Here is a 21,998-nt window from a genome sequence, read left to right on the forward strand (position 1 = left end):
TTCCTTAGGTATTCCCCCATTTTACTAAAGTCAGCATGCTTGAAATCCAGGACTTTGAGTTTTGAGTGGCCACCCTCCTCTTCAGCCGTCATATCAAACCAAACCGTTTGATGGTCACTGCCGCCCAGGTGGGCACCCACTCGGACATTTGACACGCTATCCACATTTGTGAGCACCAAATCCAGCGTCACTCCCTCCCTCCTGGGTTCCATGACCATTTGTCTGAGCAGAGCACTTTGGAAAGCATCCACAATCTCTCTACTTCTTTCCGATTCTGCAGACGGAACCTTCCAATCTACATCCGGCAGATTGAAATCTCACAGCAACAGCACCTCTCTCTTCTTTCCCAACTTTTGAATATCTGCGATCAGGTCTTTATCTAATTCTTCCAATTGTGTTGGAGGTCTGTAGACAACACCCACGTGGACAGAGGTTCTATCATCTCTTTTTAAGGTGATCCATATTGCTTCTTCCTTACCCCAGGTCCCTGTCATTTCGGTTGCTGTGATATCATTTCTCACATATAGAGCTACTCCTCCACCTCTACGACCCTCTCTATCCCTCCTAAATAGATTATAGCCTGGTATGTTTGCATCCCATTCATGGGAACCATTGAGCCATGTCTCTGTGATTGCAACGTCGTCTAAGTCTGCCTCCAACATCAGGGCTTGAAGGTCATGAACTTTGTTGCCAAGACTGTTCTGAGTGGTAAGGAAGTTACAGCAAGTTGTGCCCCAACACCTTTTGGACCTTATTCTTGATTTCAAGCTGTCTAGAGACAGAAGGTGCTGAGAAAGGAGATTGCCAGTTGGCCAGTTACAGGTCCTGAAGCACCTGATGCACTGGTAAGGCGATAGTCTGTTAGATAGCAGCTGTACAGGATTTGAGGATAGCAATGGAGTCTTTTTTTGTTTACTGGTTCTGCAGTGACGTTAACTTCCAAGAGCTTAGAGATTTTCAGAAAGAACTGGGTATAGGAATAATACTCCTCAATTTGCTCCTGGATGGGTTTAGGAGTGTCCTGAGGTGAGGGTGTTGGCAGTTGTGATTGAGGTTGTATTCCATTGCCATGGTCTGAGATGGCATCCTGTGGCTCAGAACAGTCTGACAGGGCACATTCTGGTGAAGAACAGGTAGATGAAGATGGGTTCCAATAGGATTCTTGGTGATAGTGGGAGGGTGCATAGCTGGATCCGGAGTGGGGAGGAGAATCCTGAAGATGGGTAGAGGTGCAGTGCATACTTTGTCAGGTGTGGTGAAGCCGTATAGTCCTGTAGTGCAGTAGAGGGCACTGATGACCGAGGCACAAAGCTGTCCTGTATGAAAGTGGGGAATGCTAATGGTTGAAGCACTGAGCTTTCTCGAGGGGATGGGCTGTGGAGCAGAGGCTAGGGCACTACACATGTGAGAAGCTGGTGAAACAACTGCACTATCCTGAATGAATTTCAGTAGCAGAGTGAAGAAAGAGGCAGCTTGATCCTGCACTTGTGGTAGGGATGAGGGCTATGGGGTTAGAAGGGACAAGCAAGCTGAAGGGTAAATTTTTTCACGGTAAAGCTTCAAGAGAGAGAGAAAGCAGGTGTTTGCTTGCAGCTGTTGAGGCCTATTTAAGAGAGCCAGGAGCTGTTTTCAGGCTCTTACGGTGAGATTTCTTAGGGATCTTACCTTTGGTGGCAGCACCTCTCCCCCGGGGCTGCATGATCAGACCTGTGGCTGCTGCCGCCTGTGCTGCTGTGTGACACTGGAGCTGTGTAAGAAGGCAGCATCAGAGCAGCACTGCTGTGTACCTTCTGAAGCCCCACGGACCCAACTGCCAATATAAGAGGAGTGGGGGAGGAGCAAAGGTCAGTCAGCCATGCCTCCCCCTTTTGCTGGAGCCTGCCGTTGCTCAAATGAAAGCTGAATCTGGGAGGGCGGAGGTGTGATCCTGAAGACTCCTGCTCTGGCTCACCTCCCCCAGTGGTACTGGTACTAGGCCCTGGGAGGAGGGAGATTCATGTGGAGTTATCAGGGCTTGAGCCGAGGCAGCCATGCGGGTCCCGCGTGGTCTGAGGAAGCTGGGCTGCTACATGTAAGAGGCAGCTCGTGGCTGATTTTAGGTCTTTCTTTTTTTTTTTTTTAAATTAGAGAGCATTGCTGGTCTCTGGAGAACTCTTGCTTCTGTCTGTACTGAAGGCCAGTTGAAAACTCCAGCACCTCAAGTTCTGTAAACTGATTTTGTGAGATCAGCGTGCAGGAATTTTCAACTTGTTTGAAGCACCAGTAGAAACAAGAGGAACTGTGGGGACAGAGGCATAGACTTGGTGTTTGGCTCCTCTTATCTTTTGGTCAGGTTTGTGCTACCAGAAGCAGTCGTGTTTCTTTCAACCACTATTGCAGTGCTTTCAAAACTGTTGTGGATAAGACCTTATTTCAGCCCTTGAAAACTGCAACTTTCAGCCATTTCTTGTCTCAGAATTCAAAGCTTCATAGTCATCACTATGTAGTGGCAAATGCCACCCCAAAAAATGGCTTGCCACCACAGTTTAAGACATCGGACCAGGCCCGGGGTATCCTAATACCTGCCAGATTCCATCATGTGCAAACATTCATTCTACTATCCTCCCAAGCCCCATTTATCGTCAGCATGTTCCCTCACCCTCTCCAACCCTACAAGCCTGTCTGTTCTCTCAGAGTTATGCACACGCCTCAGGCACAGAGCTCCTAGTGCAGAATACACATGTGTGCAACTGACAGAACAGACAGCCCTGTAGGGTCAGGGAGGATGCTAACAATAAATCAGGCTTGGGAGGGTAGCAGAAGGAATGTTTGTACATGATCTGATCTGGCAGGCATTAGGATACCCTGAGCATGTTCCGATGTCTTAAACTGCGGTGGCATAGGGGTAAGAAGACATTTTTGGGGGGTGGCACTTGCCACCTCATAGTGATGCCTATGAAGCTCAGAATTCTGAGACAAGAGATTAGTTGACGGTTGCTTTGGCAGTTATCAAGGGCTCAACTGGGGTCTTATCCACAGCAGTTGTGAAAGGTAGTGGTTGAAGGAAATACAACTGCCTCCCTCTCATGGAATACTAGAGGCTGCAGTTAGGGCAGTGCAGGTTACTCCTAAACTTCTATCTCCTGCAAATCATCTGCACAGAAACTACTGTTTAACTAGGGAGGAAAAGTGCAGTGATAACTCTCATCGCTCTGTGAAATGACCCTTCAGAATTTACTGCCTCAGCACAGATGGATGCAGCTGATGACATCATAATACAGAACACTCATTGCTAGGAAACTGTACAGAACCTGCATTTACCTTCACAACTGCAGCCTAGAGCCGGTTGAGAAAACCTTCTAGACAGACAAGCAAAGCACAACTCTGTGCCTGGCGACCCTGGGGATTGGAAATAAACAGCTGCCCTCCATAGCACAAGTTCTGAGGAATGGAGTGAGGTTAGAGATGACACCACAAAGCAGAAAACATCTCAGACTCACAACTGCTGCTGCCTGGTCCACTCAGGATCTACTGGTAAAAAGAAGACTTAAGAGACCAAGGACCCGACAAAGGACACAGTGCAAGTTAATGGAAAAAAGAAGCTGGAGCAGTAAAGGACAAGAAACAGCAGGCAGGATCCAGAGGGGAGACTCAGACCAAGCACTGGAAGGGAAGTTATCAGGTGGAAAAAACTAGAGATCAGTGAGGGTGTTGTGTGAAAGGTGGACAGCAGGAAGCAGCAGATCATGTGATTTTTTAAGTCTAATTCTGCTGCTCACAGCTGGTGAGTAATGCCTTGGTGTTTGTTAAACATCTGGATAGGAAAGCTCAGAACTGTGAGACAGATGATTGGCTGCAAGTGGCAGGGAGACAGAGGAGATGGACGGAAGGTGAAGACTGAGAGATGGGTTGGAGGTGGGTTAAGAGGACCTGTTAAGGCAGAGAAGGGGCTGGGTGAAATGGGAGTATCTCAGATAATAATTACTTGAACATGGATTTACTTCTGTGTTAAACAATACTACTAGTTTAAGAAACATAATGAATGTATTAAACTATTTCAGAATATGAGATAATTTGTTTTGGTAGTCATCTGGTGACATATGACCCCGTTTTTTTAACACTTGAAAATTCACATTAATGAAAAGCACCGTTTCAGATAACAGAACATGAAACATGTACGAGGGTGTGAAGACTTTTGTAAGGCACTTTATATAAAGGTCTTTTGGTGTTACTTACTTTCTCCGTTTTAAGAGAAGTAAATTTTGGGGAGAGTTTTCATTCCACTCAGGTTTTACTGTGAAGTACAAATAATTACTATAGAACTCATATAAACTGACATGACCAACATGGTTCAAATCAAATCATCAAGTGGAACGGACACAGAACTAAAGGAAACAAGGTTCAAAACTTAAACATGTAGATTTTCTTTAATAAAATCTCTTCTCTAAAGGAAGCTTAGAATAGAAATACAAATAATGGTTTCCTGACCAACAATACATGGTCTGTAACTGATCAGGGGACAATTCCCTTAGCTCAGTCGTATCATATATGCATACACTGTCCTTTTGAGAAAAAAAGGAAAAGACACACTTAGGAAAGCATTCCTAATGTTTTAGTATTCCTGGCCAGGCAGAAAAAAGTCTCAGTGTGTTTTCATTTTTTCTTAGGCTTGCGCTTTTTGCCATGCTCCTTCCGCCTCAGGGCCCGATTGTCTTTCTTCATACGACCGTCCACCACCTTAAAGTGGCCCTTCACTCCAGCAGGTCGACGTACTTTGCGTCCAGCTCCCTTTTTCGCCACGACATAGGTGATTTCTCTCTTCTCTTTCCCAAGCCCTGCCTTTTTATAGATGCTGAAAAAAAAGGAAAACATGAAAATTATCTTCCTCCTTCAACCGTTATCTTCCAGGAGAATGACCTTCTAAATGCTGAAGTATGAGGTGAATTCAATCTGCAGGGGAGTTTTAGGCTCCTCCCCTCATACACTGGTCAAATCCTCCACAGCAATCAGTGCTCCTACATTACCCAGCACAGCACTTACATAAAATTCATGCAAGATCAATGGTCAGGCCCATACCAGGGTATTAGGTACCCTAGAGAGGGCCAGTATTAGGGAGGTGAAAACAAGGCAACTGCCCTGGGCCCCTAAGCCTGTCAAACTGAAGGAGGTGCAGTTTGTGGTGGGCTTAGGGGCTCCCTTCCAAATAATCTGCCTTGGGCTCCAACATGTTTAACACCGGCCCTAACTCTAGGTCAGTGGTTCTCAGTCCAGTCTTCGAGACATCTAGCCAGTCAGATTTTCAGGATATCCACAATGAATATGCATAAGATTAATCTGCATGCAGTTCCTCCTCTGTACACAAATTTGTCTCAAAGATTTTCATTGTGGATATCCTGAAAACCTGACTGGCTAGGTATGTCTCAAGGACTGGACTGAGAACCAATGGCCTAAGCTAACCTACAGAATGCACCCCAACGACTTTCATGCTGGTAGATCCCCATGAGATTCAGATAATTGAAATTCAGCAAGAGTGTTTTACTGAACAATATCCCTCCCAGAACAATCCTGTAAAAGTGCTTATCTGGATATCATACTTTTAAATAGTCTACTTTGTTTTGCATATATATACCCTGTATATACACACACACACAAACAAACAATTAGGCTAATTTTTAAAAATCACTTTCCTCAGTAAAAGTGCATGTTTCTTGCTTGCTTATCTTTTCTATCAACTTGTTGCAGTTCCTTTCCTTTTACCGTTTGATTATTGCAAACCACCAAGGCCTGCTAGTTAGCCTAGATGGTATAGCAAATGTCTAATAAACTATAAACTATCTAAAAGATGCCCACCCTCTCTGCAGATAAAAGTAAATGCTGATTGTTCTGTGAGCTTTTCTTACTGTCAGGACTTAATGTTTTCTTGTGACTGTGACTGCTGTTTGCCGCACTCAAAAGCTGCTAACCTAGGCAGCTGCTTAATTCTAATGGATAGGCCAGCCCAGTCAATGGTCCATCAATCCCAGCATCCTGTCTCGGACAGTGGCCATTATGGGTCACTTGGAAACGCCCATCAACACCCAAATAGGAAAGTCCATTCTCTGAAACTCATTCCCACAAGCGGAAGGTGTAGAACCACAGGGGACCATTTGGCTAAATAATGCAAATTCTGTTATTTAATTATGTACTGACTGAAAAAAATACTTCTAGAATTTTACTTCATGCCTTAAGGATACCCTAAGTTTATTTACTTTCCTGCACGTTTACTAAGTCATCTGTAGGACTGATGGCAGGGGTGACCTGAGAGATGACAGCAGGGACAGGGTAGCAGACGGTGAAGGGGGAGGAGGGAACGCAAAGTGGTAGGTAGGAGGCTGAAACAGAAGCAGGAGAGACAGCATAAGGTATAGGGGGAGAGGAAATGTTTGAGAAGGGGAAAGACACAGGAAATGAGTGGAACAGGGAGGCGAGGTGTTAGCGTCAAGTTTTTAGACTGTTTCATTATTTTTAATACCACCTCAACAGAAATTCAGGAAGTGGTATTAGCAATCAATGGGAAATGATCGTTGCACCACAGAGATGTGGAAAGGGCAAAATGTTTTGTTTTGAATGGGTCCCCCACCACCACCCAAACATCAGGCTTTTTTCAATTCATTTCACACATTTGTTTTAATTAACTGTATATATATATATATATATATATATACCCCATTGACTTAATGTGCAATAATTCATAGGTTAAAGGGCATTACATCGATTTTGTGCACACTCAATTTTTTTAAGGTACACTATCAATCCAAATGCACATCTGTACTGCAGCAGAAGTAAATTGCTGGTATTGATCTCACCTGCGTAGCTGGGCCACTTTCTCCCGCTCTGAGACATCCACAGTGTTCACCACAGCCTCAGCTTTCTTCTTGGCCTGCTCCAGTTTCTTCAGCATCTGTGGGAAATGGATGGGGGGGGGGGGGGGGGGGGTTAATGTCGCCCAGAATGGCTGCCTTACTCTCCCCTCTATCCCTGAGCAGCACTAATGTGAAGGCATAAATGTGAATCAAGTTTACAAGGCAGCACTGCTTACACATCATCTATCCTTTGGAAAGGGCAGGAGGAGAAGTCACTTGCAATATTATTGGCTCCGTACTCTCACGTTCACCGCTATATCACTTTTGAGTATGACTAAGGAAGTATGATTTGCCAAAGTAACAATGAGTGAATTTCCCTGGCCCGATGTCACCTTGTGGCCCTTGAGAACACCACATGGGAAGACAATGGGTTTCTTGTGTGGGGGGCCTTGGCATTCTTGCTAATTAAAGCGTGCCAGATCAAATTAGAGTGCAGGATGAAGATCACATGACAGATCTAAAACAACCTGTTCTTGTAAAGATAAGTAGTCCTAGTTTAAAATTTGACAACCCAGAAGCATAAACCAGTTACTAGCAAAAAAAAAAATGCTACAAGGAATGTTCTTACCCGCCTCTTCTTTCTGGCCTTGGCTTCCGCCACCTTCTTAATAGGCCGAGCATTAAGTTCCCGCCAGCGCTGCCGGTACTCTTCCACCATCTTGCGGTCAACGGGAAGCTGCTTCATTCTGTGCTTCTTTTCTTCTTCCATAAACCATTCTGGCAGCTCCTCATCCTCTTCATTAAAGGTGTACCTTTAAGGGAAAGATGAGGTGACATCCATCGTCAACTTTGACAGAAAGTAATCTCACCATGATCCTGAATTAAAGCAACAGAATCAGTCGAGACAGGAACACATTTCTGACAAAAAAAGGGAGAGATCTATACAAATGTTGCCCCTAGGAAAAAGGAGAATGTGATATAAGAAATATCAAATGTAAGGCAAAAAATCAAATATAAAGAAATATATAGAAATGCAAACCAAAAATCTGAAAAACGTACTGGTTAACAGATACAGAAAGTTTACTGAGCAGGAACAACAATGGAGGAAGAAAGATTCTTGGCTTGATTTCCCATTCTGATAGAAAAGACAGTTGATTCTTTCAAATAAAATATACACTTTTTATTTACAAGCTGTTTTATATCTACACTACAGCAGGGGTTTGCAACCCAATCCTCAGGAGACAGCCAGCCAGTCAGGTTTTCAGGATATTTACAACAAATATGTATGAGAGAAATCTGCATGAACTGCCTCCACTGAATGCAGATCCAGATTTCATCTCTTAATTGTGGATATCCTGAAACACAAACTGGCCAGGTGTATCTTTTTTTTTTTTTTAGTAATTTTTTATTGTTAACCATTCAAGATACATTGACATCTAAACAGTATCATATAGCTATTACATAGTTAATCCCCCCATTTCCCCACCTTGTATATTCCCTCCCCCTAGACCCGTGGTGTTTGATCTTGCTCTTGTAATTGTTCATATAGTGTCCATATTTTCGTGAAGGTCATCATAGTCCCTCTTCGTAATGCCGTTAGCTTTGACATTTGGTAAAGGAAATCTACTTTCTGCGTCACCACCTGCAACGTTGGCATTTCCACTTGCTTCCATGCCCTGGCTAATGCGATTTTGGCCGCTGCAAAGTATTGGGTTGCTAGTCTATGTTGCCAGCTAGGGATTGATATCGGCCGGAAGTGGAGTAGGCATTGTTCTGCCCTATTTGGGTAGGGCTTTTGGATTACTTTATTGACCAATTCCACCACTTTCGCCCAGTATACTTTTGCTTTCGGGCATTCCCACCATGAAGGAATGTGCCCCTTTGACCACACTCCCGCCAGCATTGTCCCGTCAGACCCGGATATATTTTTTGTAGTTTAACGGGGGTGTAGTACCACCAATACAACATTTTGAACTCATTTTCATTTACTGATTGTGCTAAAGAAGATCTGAGCAAGTATTTATAATTCCTCACCCACACCTCCTTAGGATAAGAGTATTGCAGCGCCTTTTCCCCATCTCGCATGGTAGAATACCTGAGGATCTGTACAGCTCAATAGGGCTAGATAGATACGAGTGATACTACCCTTTCCGCCCCCCCTGCATATTGCTAATTCTAGGGCTGTTTCAGTTACCTCTAATTCTTCTTGTGCTCGCCTCTTAACAAAGTTCCGAAGGCTGCAGTAGTAGGCCAGATCCCTTTCCTCCAGTCCATACTCCTCTTGCAGATTTGCAAAGCTAACCCACTCTCCCTCCTTCTAAACCTGTCCCAATGTACGCAATCCCGCTTTAGCCCATGTGTCGAATACCTTTTCTGACCCTCCCATTGGGAATACCTTCGCCCATCTGATCGCTGATTGTCTATAGTAGTTCCTCTCCGGGAACATTTGTTTTCTAATCTGATACCATGTCATAAGCGGGTGTTTCAAAGCTAGAGGCATCTGTTTTATGATATGTGCTAGTTCTCCCCCTGGTATCCATAGAATATCTTCAATCTCACGCCTATGTAGCCATGCCCTCTCCCAATGCAACCATTTCTTTGAGGCCCCGGTGGTCCACTCCGCCAATACTCTTAGTTGGGCTGCTTGATAATAAAGAAAAAAATTGGGAACTCCCATGCCTCCTCGTTCATAGGGTTGGTACATCATCGCTCGTCGCACTCTCGGTGGGCGCTTCCTCCAGATATACGCAAAGATTTTGCGATTCAGCTTAACAAAGAAGGAGGCCGGGATTGGGAGAGGTAGCGCCAGAAAGAGATATAGTAATTTGGGAAGCAGCATCATCTTAACAGCGTGTATACGGCCCTTCCAAGAAATATTAATGCCTTCCCAGCCATCAAGTTCTTTAAATAACTCCTCTGTCTTACCAGGGAAATTAGCAAGAAAAAGGTCCTCCACCTTTGGTGTTATCTGTATGCCTAGATACCTAATGGATTTTTGCGCCCAAACAAATGGGAAAGCTGCACGAAGACCCGGCAGATCTCCTGGTGCTACTGTAAGATTAAGAAATACAGATTTAGCTAGATTTGGTTTAAACCCGGATAACTGTCCATAGTGTGTCATATGTTCTATTACCCTCTTTACTGAAATTTCAGGTTGTGCTAACGTCAATAAAATATCATCAGCAAAAAGCATAAGTTTATGTTCTCTCCATCCTCTCACTATCCCTCTAACCTCCTTATCTTTCCTCACCAGGCAGGCCAATGGTTCTATATATAAGGCAAAAAGGAGCGGAGATACCGCACATCCCTGTCGGGTCCCTCGCCCTAGGTTAAACGTTTTAGTATATGCTCCGTTAATTTTTAATGTGGCTAAAGGGCCTTTGTATAGGAGTTGGAGCCAGGCTAAGTATCTCCCTGTAATACCGCAAATAAAAATGTCCAGTCCACGCGATCAAACGCTTTCTCAGCATCAATTGAAAGCAGGACTGCTGGCGTCTGATCATCCCTCACTTGTTGGAGGACATGTATTAGACATCTAATATTATCGAATGTTTGACGTCCAGCTATAAATCCCGCCTGATCTGCGTGTATTATGTGCGGCATTTGTTCTTGTAACCTACGGGCTAATATTTTTGTAAAGATTTTATAATCCACATTAAGGAGTGAAATCGGCTTATAGGAGCTACAGAGCTGGGGATGGCCAGGTGTATCTTGAGAATTAAAAAAAAAAGAAACGTTTTCATCACTTTTTCTAACTGCCTGACAAAATTTTTTAAATTTTTTCCGTTTAGCCTAGGAAACTCTGGAAACACCAGGATATATGCTAGCATTACTGTTAAGAAGTTTCCTGCATTTCTCCAGAAAAAAAAAAAAAAGAAGTTCAATCTCTGACTCTAGTCCCCGTCAGTTTTTTTTAGGGTATCTACAATGAATACGCATGAAAGAAATTTACATGCACTGGAAACCAGCATCAGAAGCCATTTTAATTCTTCATGCGAGATGTCCTGGGTGGGTCCCAATGCTTCCTTCAACATCTTTGCTGGCTGCTGAACGTTTGGGTTGGGCATCTGGTCTCCTACGGAAGCGGACTTTTTCAGAACCCTCACATCGAAGGATCATATTGTGAATTCAGTGATTAGGTAACTAGGCCTGTTAGCAAGTGCAAAGTGATACATGTGAGAAAGAGGAACCCAAACTATAGCTACGTGATACAAGGTTCCACATTAGGTGTCACCGACCAGGAAAGGGATCTAGGTGTCATCGTTGATGATACGTTGAAACCCTCTGCTCAGTGTGCAGCGGCGGCTAAGAAAGCAAATGGAATGTTAGGTATATTTAGGAAAAGAATAGAAAACAAAAATGAGGATGTTATAATGCCTTTGTATCACTCCATGGTGCAACCGCACCTCGAAAACTGTATGCAATTCTGGTTACCATATCTCAAAAAAGATATAGTGGAATTAGAAAAGGTACAGAGAAGGGTGACGAAAATGATAAAAGAGATGGAATGACTTCCCTATGAGGAAAGGCTAAAGTGGCTAGGGCTCTTCAGCTTGGAGAAAAGACGGCTGAAGGGAGATATGATAGAGGTCTGTAAAATATTGAGTGGAGTGGAACAGGTAGACGTGAATCGCTTGTTTACTCTTTCCAAAAATACTAAGACTAGGGGACAAGCAATGAAGTTAATTTAAAACAAATCGGATCTTATTCACTCAACGAGTAATTAAATTCTAGAATCCATTGCCAGATAATGTGGTAAAAGCAGTTAGCTTAGCGGGGTTTAAAAAAAAGGTTTGAATAATTTACTAAAAGATTATTAAGATAGAAGACTTGGGGAAAATCCATTGCTTATTTCTAGGTTAAGCAGCATAAAATGTAGTTCTGTTTTGGGATCTTGCCAGATAGTTGTAACCTGGATTGGCCACTGTTGGAAACAGGATGCTGAGCTCTATGGACCTTTGGTCTGTCCCTGTATGGCAACATTTATGTACTTATGGCCGTAGCTAGAAGATTGCTAGGCTGTATAGAGAGAGGAGTGACCAGCAGAAGAAAGGAGGTTTTAATGCCCCTGTATAAGACGTTGGTGAGGCCCCACCTGGAATATTGTGTTCAGTTTTGGAGGCCGTATCTTGCGAAGGATGTTAAAAAAATGGAAGCGGTGCAAAGAAAAGCTACGAGGATGGTATGGGATTTGCGTTCCAAGACGTATGAAGAGAGGCTTGCTGACCTGAACATGTACACCCTGGAGGAAAGGAGGAACAGGGGTGATATGATACAGACGTTCAAATATTTGAAAGGTATTAATCCGCAAACAAATCTTTTCTGGAGATGGGAAGGCGGTAGAACGAGAGGACATGAAATGAGATTGAAGGGGGGCAGACTCAGGAAAGATGTCAGGAAGTATTTTTTCACGGAGAGGGTGGTGGACGCTTGGAATGCCATCCCGTGGGAGGTGGTGGAGATGCAAACGGTAACGGAGTTCAAACATGCGTGGGACAAGCATAGAGGAATCCTGTGCAGAAGGAATGGATCCTCAGAAGCTTAGCTGAAATTGGGTGGCGGAGCAGGTGGGGGGAAGAGGGGTTGGTAGTTGGGAGGCGAGGATAGGGGAGGGCAGACTTATACGGTCTGTACCAGAGCTGGTGATGGGAGGGCGGGACTGGTGGTTGGGAGGCGGGAAATACTGCTGGGCAGACTTATATGGTCTGTGCCCTGAAAAGGACAGGTACAAATTCAAGGTAAGGTATACACATATGAGTTTGTCTTGGGCAGATTGGATGGACTATGCAGGTCTTTTTCTGCCGTCATCTAATATGTTACTATGTTACTTACGTACTTCCATTTTGGAGTCATTTTGAAAGAAAATGATCCACATTCTCTTATTTTGCTTTAACCCAAATTGAATTCACAAGCAGAGTTAACAGTAACTGAAAAGGGTTTTTTTTCCCATAATTTTTAAAGATCTTGCAGCTTTTCTTTGTCCTCGTCCATTTTCTAATGGAACCAAAACCACAATAGAAGAAATACAGATTTTTTCCATTTTTTGTTTTCTTTGCATGTATGATTTAATCCGATGCAAACACATCAATATACAGTATGTGCTGTTATATAAATTGTACAATTTATTTAAATACAAAAAAAAAAAAGAATTGTTTTTATAGATATGAGGGGAAATGATCATATAGCAGAACTAATTGCTTTCAGTGAGTCACGATTGCCATCTATTACTAGACATCAGATATCTCCGGACAGTGTAATCCTGGGGCCTCTACGAGTGGTGTAGCTGAACAGGGCACAAGACAGGAAAGGCGCAAAAATCACTCTCCACCCATAGTCTCCCCTGTTTGGCCATGATGCAGTGGGCGAGGCAGGGGCACTAGGGGGCAAGACACGACACAATCCCAGCTCAGAATGCTCCTGACTCCAGGGTTATCTTAGGCTAAGCAGGGCCTGGCTTTTATGTACTGCATTGCAGGGAGAGACATTTTATGCTGCTTATCCCAGAAATAAGCAGTGGATTTTCCCAACTCAATTTAATAATGCTATATGGACTTTTCCTTTAGGAAGCCGTCCAGACCTTTTTTAAACTCCACTAAGCTAACCGCCTTTACCACATTCTCTGGCAATGAATTCCAGAGTTTAATTACTCGTTGAGTGAAGAAATATTTTCTCCGGTTCGTATTAAATTTACTACTTTGCAGCTACATCAAATGCCCCCTAGTCCTAGTATTTTTGGATAGAGTAAACAAACAATTCACGTCTACCCGTTCCACTCCACTCATAATTTTATAGACCTCTATCATATCTACCCTTAGCCGTCTTTTCTCCAAGCTGAAGAGCCCTAGCTGCTTCAGCCTTTCCTCATAGGAAGGTCATCCCATCCCCTTTATCATTTTCATTGCCCTTCTCTAATTCCACCATATCTTTTTTGAGATGCGGCGACCAGAATTGAACACAATATTCGAGGTGCGGTCGCAGCATGGACCGAAACAAAGGCATTATAACATCCTCATTTTGTTTTCCATTCCTTTCCTAATAATAACTAACATTCTATTTGCTTTCTTAGCCGCCGCAGCACACTGAGCAAAGGGTTTCAATGTCGAGATCCCTTTCTTGGTTGGTAACTCCAACATGGAACCTTGCATTAGGTAGCTATAGTTCGGGTTCCTCTTTCCCACATGCATCACTTTGCACTTGTTCACATTAAATGTCATCTGCCATTTAGACGCCCAGTCTCCCAGTCTCGTAAGGTCCTCTTGTAATTTTTCACAATCCTCTTGCAATTTAGCAACTTTGAGTAACTTTGTGTCGTCAGCAAATTTAATTACTTCACTAGTTACTCCCATCTCTAGATCATTTATAAATATGTTAAAAAGCACAAACCCCTGGGGAACCCCACTATCTACCTGTTTCCATTGAGAATACTGAACAAAAAAGAAGAGCACAAAGGACCTTTAAAAACAGGAGGGAACACAGTTTTTTCATTAAAATAATCCTTTAATGGTAAACTTTGATTGAAGAGAGACCCGACACGGGCCGTGTTTCGGTGCTTCAGGGGTCACACCAATGACAAAGGAGGCTTCAATAGACTAATTCTTTCCGAATTTTGTAGTTTCAAAGAGGAAGAGCTGGAGGAATATATTATACAAAATTTCGGAAAGAATTAGTCTATTGAAGCCTCCTTTGTCATTGGTGTGACCCCTGACGCAGGTGCGGCAGCACCGGAACACGGCTCGTGTCGGGTCTCTCTTCAATCAAAGTTTACCATTAAAGGATTATTTTAATGAAAAAACTGTGTTCCCTCCTGTTTTTAAAGGCCCTTTGTGCTCTTCTTTTTTGTTTAGTCTTTTTGTACTTGGTTCCCTCTCTTTGTTACTCCATTGAGAATACTGACCATTTAACCCTACTCAAATTTAACCCTACTTAAATTTTGTAACCGCCTTTTTAGCAATATATAAGCCACATTGAACCTGCCATACGGTGGGAAAATGTGGGATACAAATGCAATAAATAAATAGGGATACCCAAACTCCATTTCTATGCATGCAATGGGATAGGCCCAGGACTGGGTCACCTGTTTTAGGTGACATGGAATCATCTGGTAATCCTGTCCACTCCAAACAGAGATGACAACAAAGGTGAACTGAGAAAAGCTGGCATCTCACTACCTCCTCATGATGTACCTGTTAAAGGATCCATCCATCAGATCTCTAGTTGCCTTCTTCGAAGTAGCAATCACGGTTCCCAGAGCTAGTCCTTCAGGGTCCAGAATTCGGGCCTTTTTCACTACAGAAAGTAAAAGCAATTAAAGCAGTAATAATTGCACAAGAATTCACCCCAGAATCTCTGCATATAAGTCAAAATGAATAATGAGAAGCACATGGAAAAGAGTAATTTGGGAATTATGTGGTTGAGTCATTGGAGCTGCAAGACTGCCATGAAGACACTGAACTCCATCTGCTAACCTGTGTGCTCAATAGGAACGACCTCAAAGCCTTCGCTCTCATCTTCCTCCAGTGGGCGTTTCTTCACCATCTTTTTCTTCATCGCTTGGATCTCCCTGAGTGCAGCAGAAGGAGTTGGCATCAAACCAGGGAAGAGCTATTGCTTTAATTCAGAATCAAAGAAACAAACACCAGACATCCCTCTCAGCCTCACATTTACTGACACATGATCTGTTCTAACTCAGCTATGAGACTTATTACTTCTCAAACAAGGCACTATCCATGGTCAATATTCAACAGGATGCTTATTCTGGAACTCTCTAGGAGCACTAACAATTACAGCATTTCAAGATCACACAAATCAACACAAGCAGGAAAAGACTCAACTGATTTAAGCTGTAGGCAATACAAATCTGATGATATAGTCAATATGGAAACAAATAGATTCAGTATTATGCAAGATAAGCCATGACACTGTCCTAAGCAGAGCTGAACACCAGGGTGCAGGGGACAAGCAAGAGAGAGCAATGAGATATGAGCAAAAAGAGGGTAGGGCGTGAAATATTACTTACTAGTAAAACAGGCCCGTTTCTGACACAAATGAAACGGGCGCTAGAAAGGTTTTCCTCGGAGTGTGTATGTTTGAGAGAGTGTATGTGAGAGTGACTGAGTGTGAGAGAGAGAGTGAATGTGCGAGTGTGTGTATGTGTGAGAGAGAGAGAGAGAGTCTGGGTGTGAGAGAGTGTGTGCAAGTGCGTGAGACACAGTGTGAGAGAGAGAGTGTGTTTCACACAGATAGCGTGTGTGAGAGAGTATACGTGAGACACAGAGACTGAGTGTATGAGACCAAGAGTGTGTGAGTGACTGTGTGACACATAGAGAGTGAATGTGATACAGTGTGAGACATAGAGTGTGTGAGAGACAGTGTGTGAGAGTGAGAGACAGAAAGACATTGACTGTGAGAGAGAGAATGTGTGTGTGACAGAGATACCTCCCCCCCCCTCTCTGGTGTCAGGCCCCCCCCCCCTCTCTCTGGTGTCAGGTCCCCCCCCCTCCCTCTCTCTCTCTGGTGTCAGGTCCCCCCCCCCCCCCCTCTCTCTGGTGTCTGAGCGTTACTGTGCAGGACGCTGAGCTCTGGCTGTGCTTCAAGGAACTGAATAATCCTATTTAATAGAATGCACCTCCAACATTCTGAAGCCAAGAAACCTCGTGTGGTTGGTCACTTCTGCTTGTGACGAACCCAGAAGTACGTGACGTCAATTCAGGAGATGGATACAGAGAGCAGGAATGCCTCAACCATGCAGTCAGCTTCAGAATGTTGGAGGTGTGTTTTATTATATAGGATGTGTCATTTTAAAATATCTCGTGGGACAAGAGACACAAACTGTGTTTTGTTTTTTTAAGTATCCAGGCAGATACACAAACATATAACCTCATCCATATGCATCCTTGATATAAACACACAATGGTCTACACTCATTGTCTCATACATGCACACATGTACAGTTACATTCATACCCACATATACTTGCTAGCACAAGTATATGGGACCTTTTCACGCCATAAGGCCTTCACCTTTCCTCCTCGCTGCTGTCACTCTCAGAGCTGGAGTCGGGCTCCGCAGTAGGGATCCCATCCCTTCCAATCACAGCTGGCTGGTCTTTAACCCTTTCATCTGCTGCTTTCTGCTTGGCCAGCTCCTCATCCTCCAGGTGCTGCGCCTGGAGTTTTCTTCCTTTCTTTTCAGAAGGGGTAATTTTTTCTGCCCCCTGAGGGCTCCTCCTGCCATCCTCTGAGAGATAAACATTGTATATTAGGGAAGAATATTCCAGCAACCTCTCTCCCCCTTCCCCCTCTTCAATTTCTACACTATCCCTCTGCAACTGTTCTCCTTGAATAGCTTGTTCCTTATCCATTTCCACACCCTCCACTTAAATATGCTCTGCCCATTCTTTGACATGGTTCCTTCATTCCTTGAGCTCTCTCTTGTCTATCTGCCTGCTCCTACCTTCCAATAGAAAGACCCCCATACCTGATATAGCACCTCCTCTTTTTCTGTGCAGTGTCTTGGATTGTTTAATCTCAAGTTCCTCATCTGCATCTTCCCCTATCCCAGCAAAAATATCCTGAAAATAACGTAGACATGAAGTTAAGTGCACATCAGGGCAAAAGCCACAGCTGTAGATCACGAAAGATGTTTTAACCCTCACCTTCCCAAACCACAGGCTGGTCTCCCGTTCCTGCCTCACTGACTTTTCTTCCAGAGGTACAACCAGTGGGTTTTCATCCTCATCACTGGGTGCAGCATCCGCAGAGAAAGTCACTCTGCCAAAGAGAGTTCAGTCAGACAGGGCAATTGAAAAACCCAATTTGCCGGCCATTGGCCAGCACAGCTCTGAATGGACAAACAGCTACACAAAAGTGTTCAGAACTAATATCCAAAGAAGCTGTTTGTTTCATCTCCAAGACAGAAACAATCATAATTTCACCATTAAAGCACAAGGTCAAATAACCACAAGCAGCAAAGAGAAATGAAGGATGACACCACCACCCATACAGGTTCTTACATTCTACCACCACTCAAAATATCCCCTACCCCAATAATGGAAGTACTCCTTCCTGGTTTTTTGCTACGTCCCGGTCTTACTTTTTTTGGGAAGCCATCTTTTCCTTCTCCAGTTTCTCTTCGCGTGCTCGAATCTCCTCCAGATCTTCCTCATCCAGGTCACTGGCAAGAGAGACCTCATCCTCTGAGGGTTCCTCATCAGAAAGGTACATTTCCCCGCCCTGCAGCTGCTCTTCTAAGACTGCATCGGCAGAGCTCATATCACCCCTTGTTATCTCATTTAGCAGCTGAAGGCAAAAAAAAAAAAAAAACACCCTACTGTTACAGCTCTTCCAATGCATCTCAATGCTGACCCAGAGCACCCCCTGCTATTCCAGTAATGAGACTCCCCACACACACATAACTGTGCCATTGCGCTTCATGAAGGTTACTGGGAATCCTAGCCACTGACCTTGGTTTTGCTGATGCTCTTTAAGGAAAACATGCCTGTATCACCCTCCTCTGCGATGGACACACCTGGAAGGTCCATCTTCAACTCAATGCGCTCACGACGACGTCTATTTTCCTTTAGGATCTTCTTCTTCTTCCTAATATAGAAAGAGATCACAAATGGGGAAGAGACCACAAATGGTGAGATGGCAGTCCCAGGACAACCCTGCCCTACAAAGCGGCAGCAGCAAGACAGCAGTCCCAAGAAAGCCCTGCCCTACTAAGCAGCAGAAGCATCAGCGGGATGGCAGTCCTAGGTGAGCCCTGCTAAGCGGTAGAAGCAGCAAGACTGCAGCCCTAGGGGAGCCACACTAAGCAGCAGCAGTGACACAGGAGCCCCAGGGCAGCAGCAGCAAAAGTGAGCCAGAATGCTGCTCTCTTCTAGTACTTTAGAAGTTTGCATTTTCCACGAACACTTTTCAAAATGTCACCTCTTCAGCTCTGCCAGCTCCTCAGCCTTCAGTTCTGTCAGTTTGTGCTCCAGCTCCTGCTCCTCCTTCTCCTCCTCTTGGGGCTCTGTGCCAAGGGTCTGTGACCCTTTTTGCTGTTGCCCTTCTGCCACATCTTCTTCCTCACCAGAGCTTAAACTGTAAGAAATGAAAACAATGAATAATTACAGAGCTCCTCATTTTCTGTGATCAGGGCCGTCCTAACAAATGGCCAAGATGAGTGCCAGACTGTGGCATCCCGCTGCTGCTGCCACTAACAGACACTTACATAGCTGCTCTCAGTTGGCAGGTAGGCCGGGTCATTGGTAAGGGGACCGCCCCAAGTGGCCTGAGGTACTGTTATGTCCTGCAAAGGTTCTGTTTACCGTAAGTGACAAGTAGAGCCTGTAGTAATTGAGCTACATATTTCCTGAAATGTACATTATTTAATATATTTATGTTTCAACGGTTTTTATTGATAAGTAAAAAAAAATACAAATCCACCTTAACATAGCGGCGTCAATGCAATTTTACACAGCTCAGTGTAGCAACATTTCAAAAATACAGCATTACGTACAGCCATCAAATTTTTTATAACTTTTATCCCCCCCCCCCTTTTTTATTTAATATATTTAAAAAACGATGCAAGTCTCATCTTGCGTTTGTCTCTCTTTTTTCTTTAAGGTGGGAAAAAGGCTCTCGGGTATTGGCAAAGGAAACTGATCTCAAGGACAGGACGGGAAGAGAAGGGTAGGTTCTAGGATCTGAGGTGGTGGAGATTAAAATAGAATAGAGGATGAGGATAGGCAGAGTCCAGGCTGGTGGGTAGAGGAGAAAGATGTCTGTCCCAACTCTAGTCCTGCTCTACCACCATCTCCCCTTCCCTTTTTTAGATTACCCTGTTCTTACCTGACCTCTCACCTTTCTCCCTACCAAATTCTGCAAGCCCTTTTACATATATCAACATCCCCCACCTCACCAGTGAAGAATTACTTCTCACTCTCACATCCCAAGTGCTGCTTCTTTTTCAGTCTCTCATATAGCAAAAGAGCACCCCAAACCCAGCCAAGCCTCCTTTCCCACAATTCACACCCCATCTACTTTCTCAGCTGATCCCATCTCTCTCTCACCCCTCCCCCCTTCCAAATTACAGCAGGCAGATATTTAGGCGGGGTCCTCTCAGATGTGTAATTTTATGACTCCCAAGGCAGATTTTTGTCCTGACAAGTCACCTGCAACTGCCCATTGGGGGTCTCCTATTTCTCCAGTCTCCTGTGCATAGTCAGTCAGTCAGTAGCAGGGAGATATACTTTGCTGAATAAATGCACTTGAGGCGATCTTCTTTCAAATGAAAGGAAGCTATGGAATGAGAGGGCGTTAAGATGAAGGTGAAAGGGGATAGACTCAGAGTAACCTGAGGAAATACTTCTTCACGAAAAGGGTGGTGAATTTAAAGAATTGGCTCCTGGTGGAAGTGGAGATGAAAACAATACCTGAATTCAGGAGAGCTTGGCCAAGTACATAAGATCGCTAAGAGAGTGATAGGGAGAATAGATGGGGCATGGATGGGCAAACTGGATAGGCCATATGGTCTTTAACGGCCTACATATTTCTATGTTTAAGTACTGAATACCCTCCCATGAACCTTTTTCTGCAATATGCCACATACCCTCTGCCAAAAAGGGTTCTAAGACTCTGAAGGAGCATATACATTTACCAAAGTCATAGGCATCTCCAGCAGGGTCCCCCATACCAGCAGCAATCTCCCAACCCCATCGCGAACTACATCTTGCACCCCAAATTTTAGGGAATCATGAAGCAAAATAGATACTCCACATTTCTTGGCCCCTCCCCGTATAGAGCTGTAATAAATTTGTGTAAAGTGTTTAAGGCGAAGGAGTGTTTCCCCCTTTTTATTAAAATGCGTTTCCTGAAGCACTCATGTATATGTGAGTTAATCATGTGACATCCCAGAAATTAACTATCCACAAGCTGTTTGACCAAACACCCTCTATATATGAGCCACAATACAAAATTTCCCCCTCTTCCCTACCTCCCCTCACAACAATGATGAGATAAACATGACATAGTGATCATCAGGTTCCCAGCATTGATATGTTAAAACAGCAAAAACTCTAATCCTCTATAAAGTATACAACAATAAACAGCAGCATGCATCATCCAAACATCAGGAAAACCAGGTGGAATCTGGACTAAACCAATAAATGGCAACCACCTTCAACCTAAAAAATACCGCAATGAAAAGCAAACATGGAACAGCATTGCACTGGAAATCTGAAACAACAAGCAACACATATGAATTAGCAAGTTCAAAATTCGATCTGTAGAGAAGGGGAGTTCGAGGCAGATTCCTTGCGTCTCCGCCTGCCATCTGACAAGCGGGACAGAAGCTGATGTAGTGAACCAGAGGAACACCCACTGACCTCAGCTGGTAAATTAGGGACCTGTAGTCAAAGCAAAATAAAGCCAGGTCTCCATTGCATCCACAGCTCAGTGTGGGGCCCCTTTCAGTGTCAAAATCAAACCCATAGGAAATGCCGAATTAGTCCTGAGGAACTTCTCCCATCTCTAAACAAACATCACTTCAAATACACTTGTGCTCTGAACTATGCAGGCTCTCCTCCTCCTTTTAGCCTAGGTCAGCAAGTAGTTAAGATGCTATGTAGCTGACTAGCACACAGCCTATCCCTGGGTCCCTAACACAAGACATACTTGACATCAAAATCTCTTGTATAGTGGCACTAGCAATATTCAACCACTATCTCCCTAATTCTATAAACCTACATGGGTCTGTTCAGTTGTGGTACTTTATCAATAAACCTCTTCTTTTGGAACCTTGGAATACGGTTAGATTCAATACACTCTCATTTCCCAAATCCAAGCAGCCTTCAAGAGCTGCTTCTATCATTTGCAACAACTAAACTGCCTCTGTCCCAGCTGTGCATGCCATAATAACAACAAGACTGAACTACTGTAATGCACTCTACACTGGTCTGACTGGAGATGGTGCAGACCCTTTGTAACTGATTCAGAATGCTGCAAGACTAATAGAAGGTTACAAGTGAAGTGACCACATCACACCATTGTTGCAAAAATTTCACTGGCTACCAATACAAGGTTAAATTTAAAACTCTATGTCTGATCTTGGGTGGCGGAGCAGGTGGGGGAAGAGAGGCTGGTGGTTGGGAGGCGAGGATAGTGGAGGGCAGACTTATATGATCTGTGCCAG

At 44.0% G+C, this 21,998-nt stretch overlaps 2 protein-coding genes across 3 annotated transcripts in view; both read right to left on the minus strand.

Annotated features, from left to right (window-relative positions):
• The window catches only part of LOC115461502 (T-box transcription factor TBX1-like), an 83,726-nt gene extending 81,694 nt beyond the window's left edge, over positions 1–2,032 (minus strand). The window contains exons 1-3 of the mRNA XM_030191350.1: positions 1,952–2,032; positions 1,666–1,747; positions 917–1,119 (exon numbers count right to left, since the gene is read on the minus strand). Of these exons, the coding sequence (XP_030047210.1) occupies positions 917–1,119; positions 1,666–1,747; positions 1,952–2,032 (366 nt within the window). The remainder of the gene's footprint in view (positions 1–916; positions 1,120–1,665; positions 1,748–1,951) is intronic.
• Positions 2,033–4,401: 2,369 nt separating this feature from the next.
• Positions 4,402–21,998, minus strand: part of FTSJ3 (FtsJ RNA 2'-O-methyltransferase 3) — a 48,315-nt gene continuing 30,718 nt past the window's right edge. For both annotated transcript variants that reach the window (XM_030186067.1, XM_030186076.1), the window contains exons 12-22: positions 18,752–18,907; positions 18,283–18,418; positions 17,913–18,118; positions 17,476–17,590; positions 17,298–17,391; positions 16,841–17,057; positions 15,287–15,381; positions 15,005–15,107; positions 7,450–7,633; positions 6,825–6,919; positions 4,402–4,831 (exon numbers count right to left, since the gene is read on the minus strand). In XM_030186067.1, the coding sequence (XP_030041927.1) occupies positions 4,633–4,831; positions 6,825–6,919; positions 7,450–7,633; positions 15,005–15,107; positions 15,287–15,381; positions 16,841–17,057; positions 17,298–17,391; positions 17,476–17,590; positions 17,913–18,118; positions 18,283–18,418; positions 18,752–18,907 (1,600 nt within the window). In that variant the 3' untranslated portion in view covers positions 4,402–4,632. The remainder of the gene's footprint in view (positions 4,832–6,824; positions 6,920–7,449; positions 7,634–15,004; positions 15,108–15,286; positions 15,382–16,840; positions 17,058–17,297; positions 17,392–17,475; positions 17,591–17,912; positions 18,119–18,282; positions 18,419–18,751; positions 18,908–21,998) is intronic.

This window comes from Microcaecilia unicolor, chromosome 1 (genome assembly GCF_901765095.1).
Source record: "Microcaecilia unicolor chromosome 1, aMicUni1.1, whole genome shotgun sequence".
Taxonomy (NCBI): Eukaryota; Metazoa; Chordata; class Amphibia; order Gymnophiona; family Siphonopidae; genus Microcaecilia; species Microcaecilia unicolor.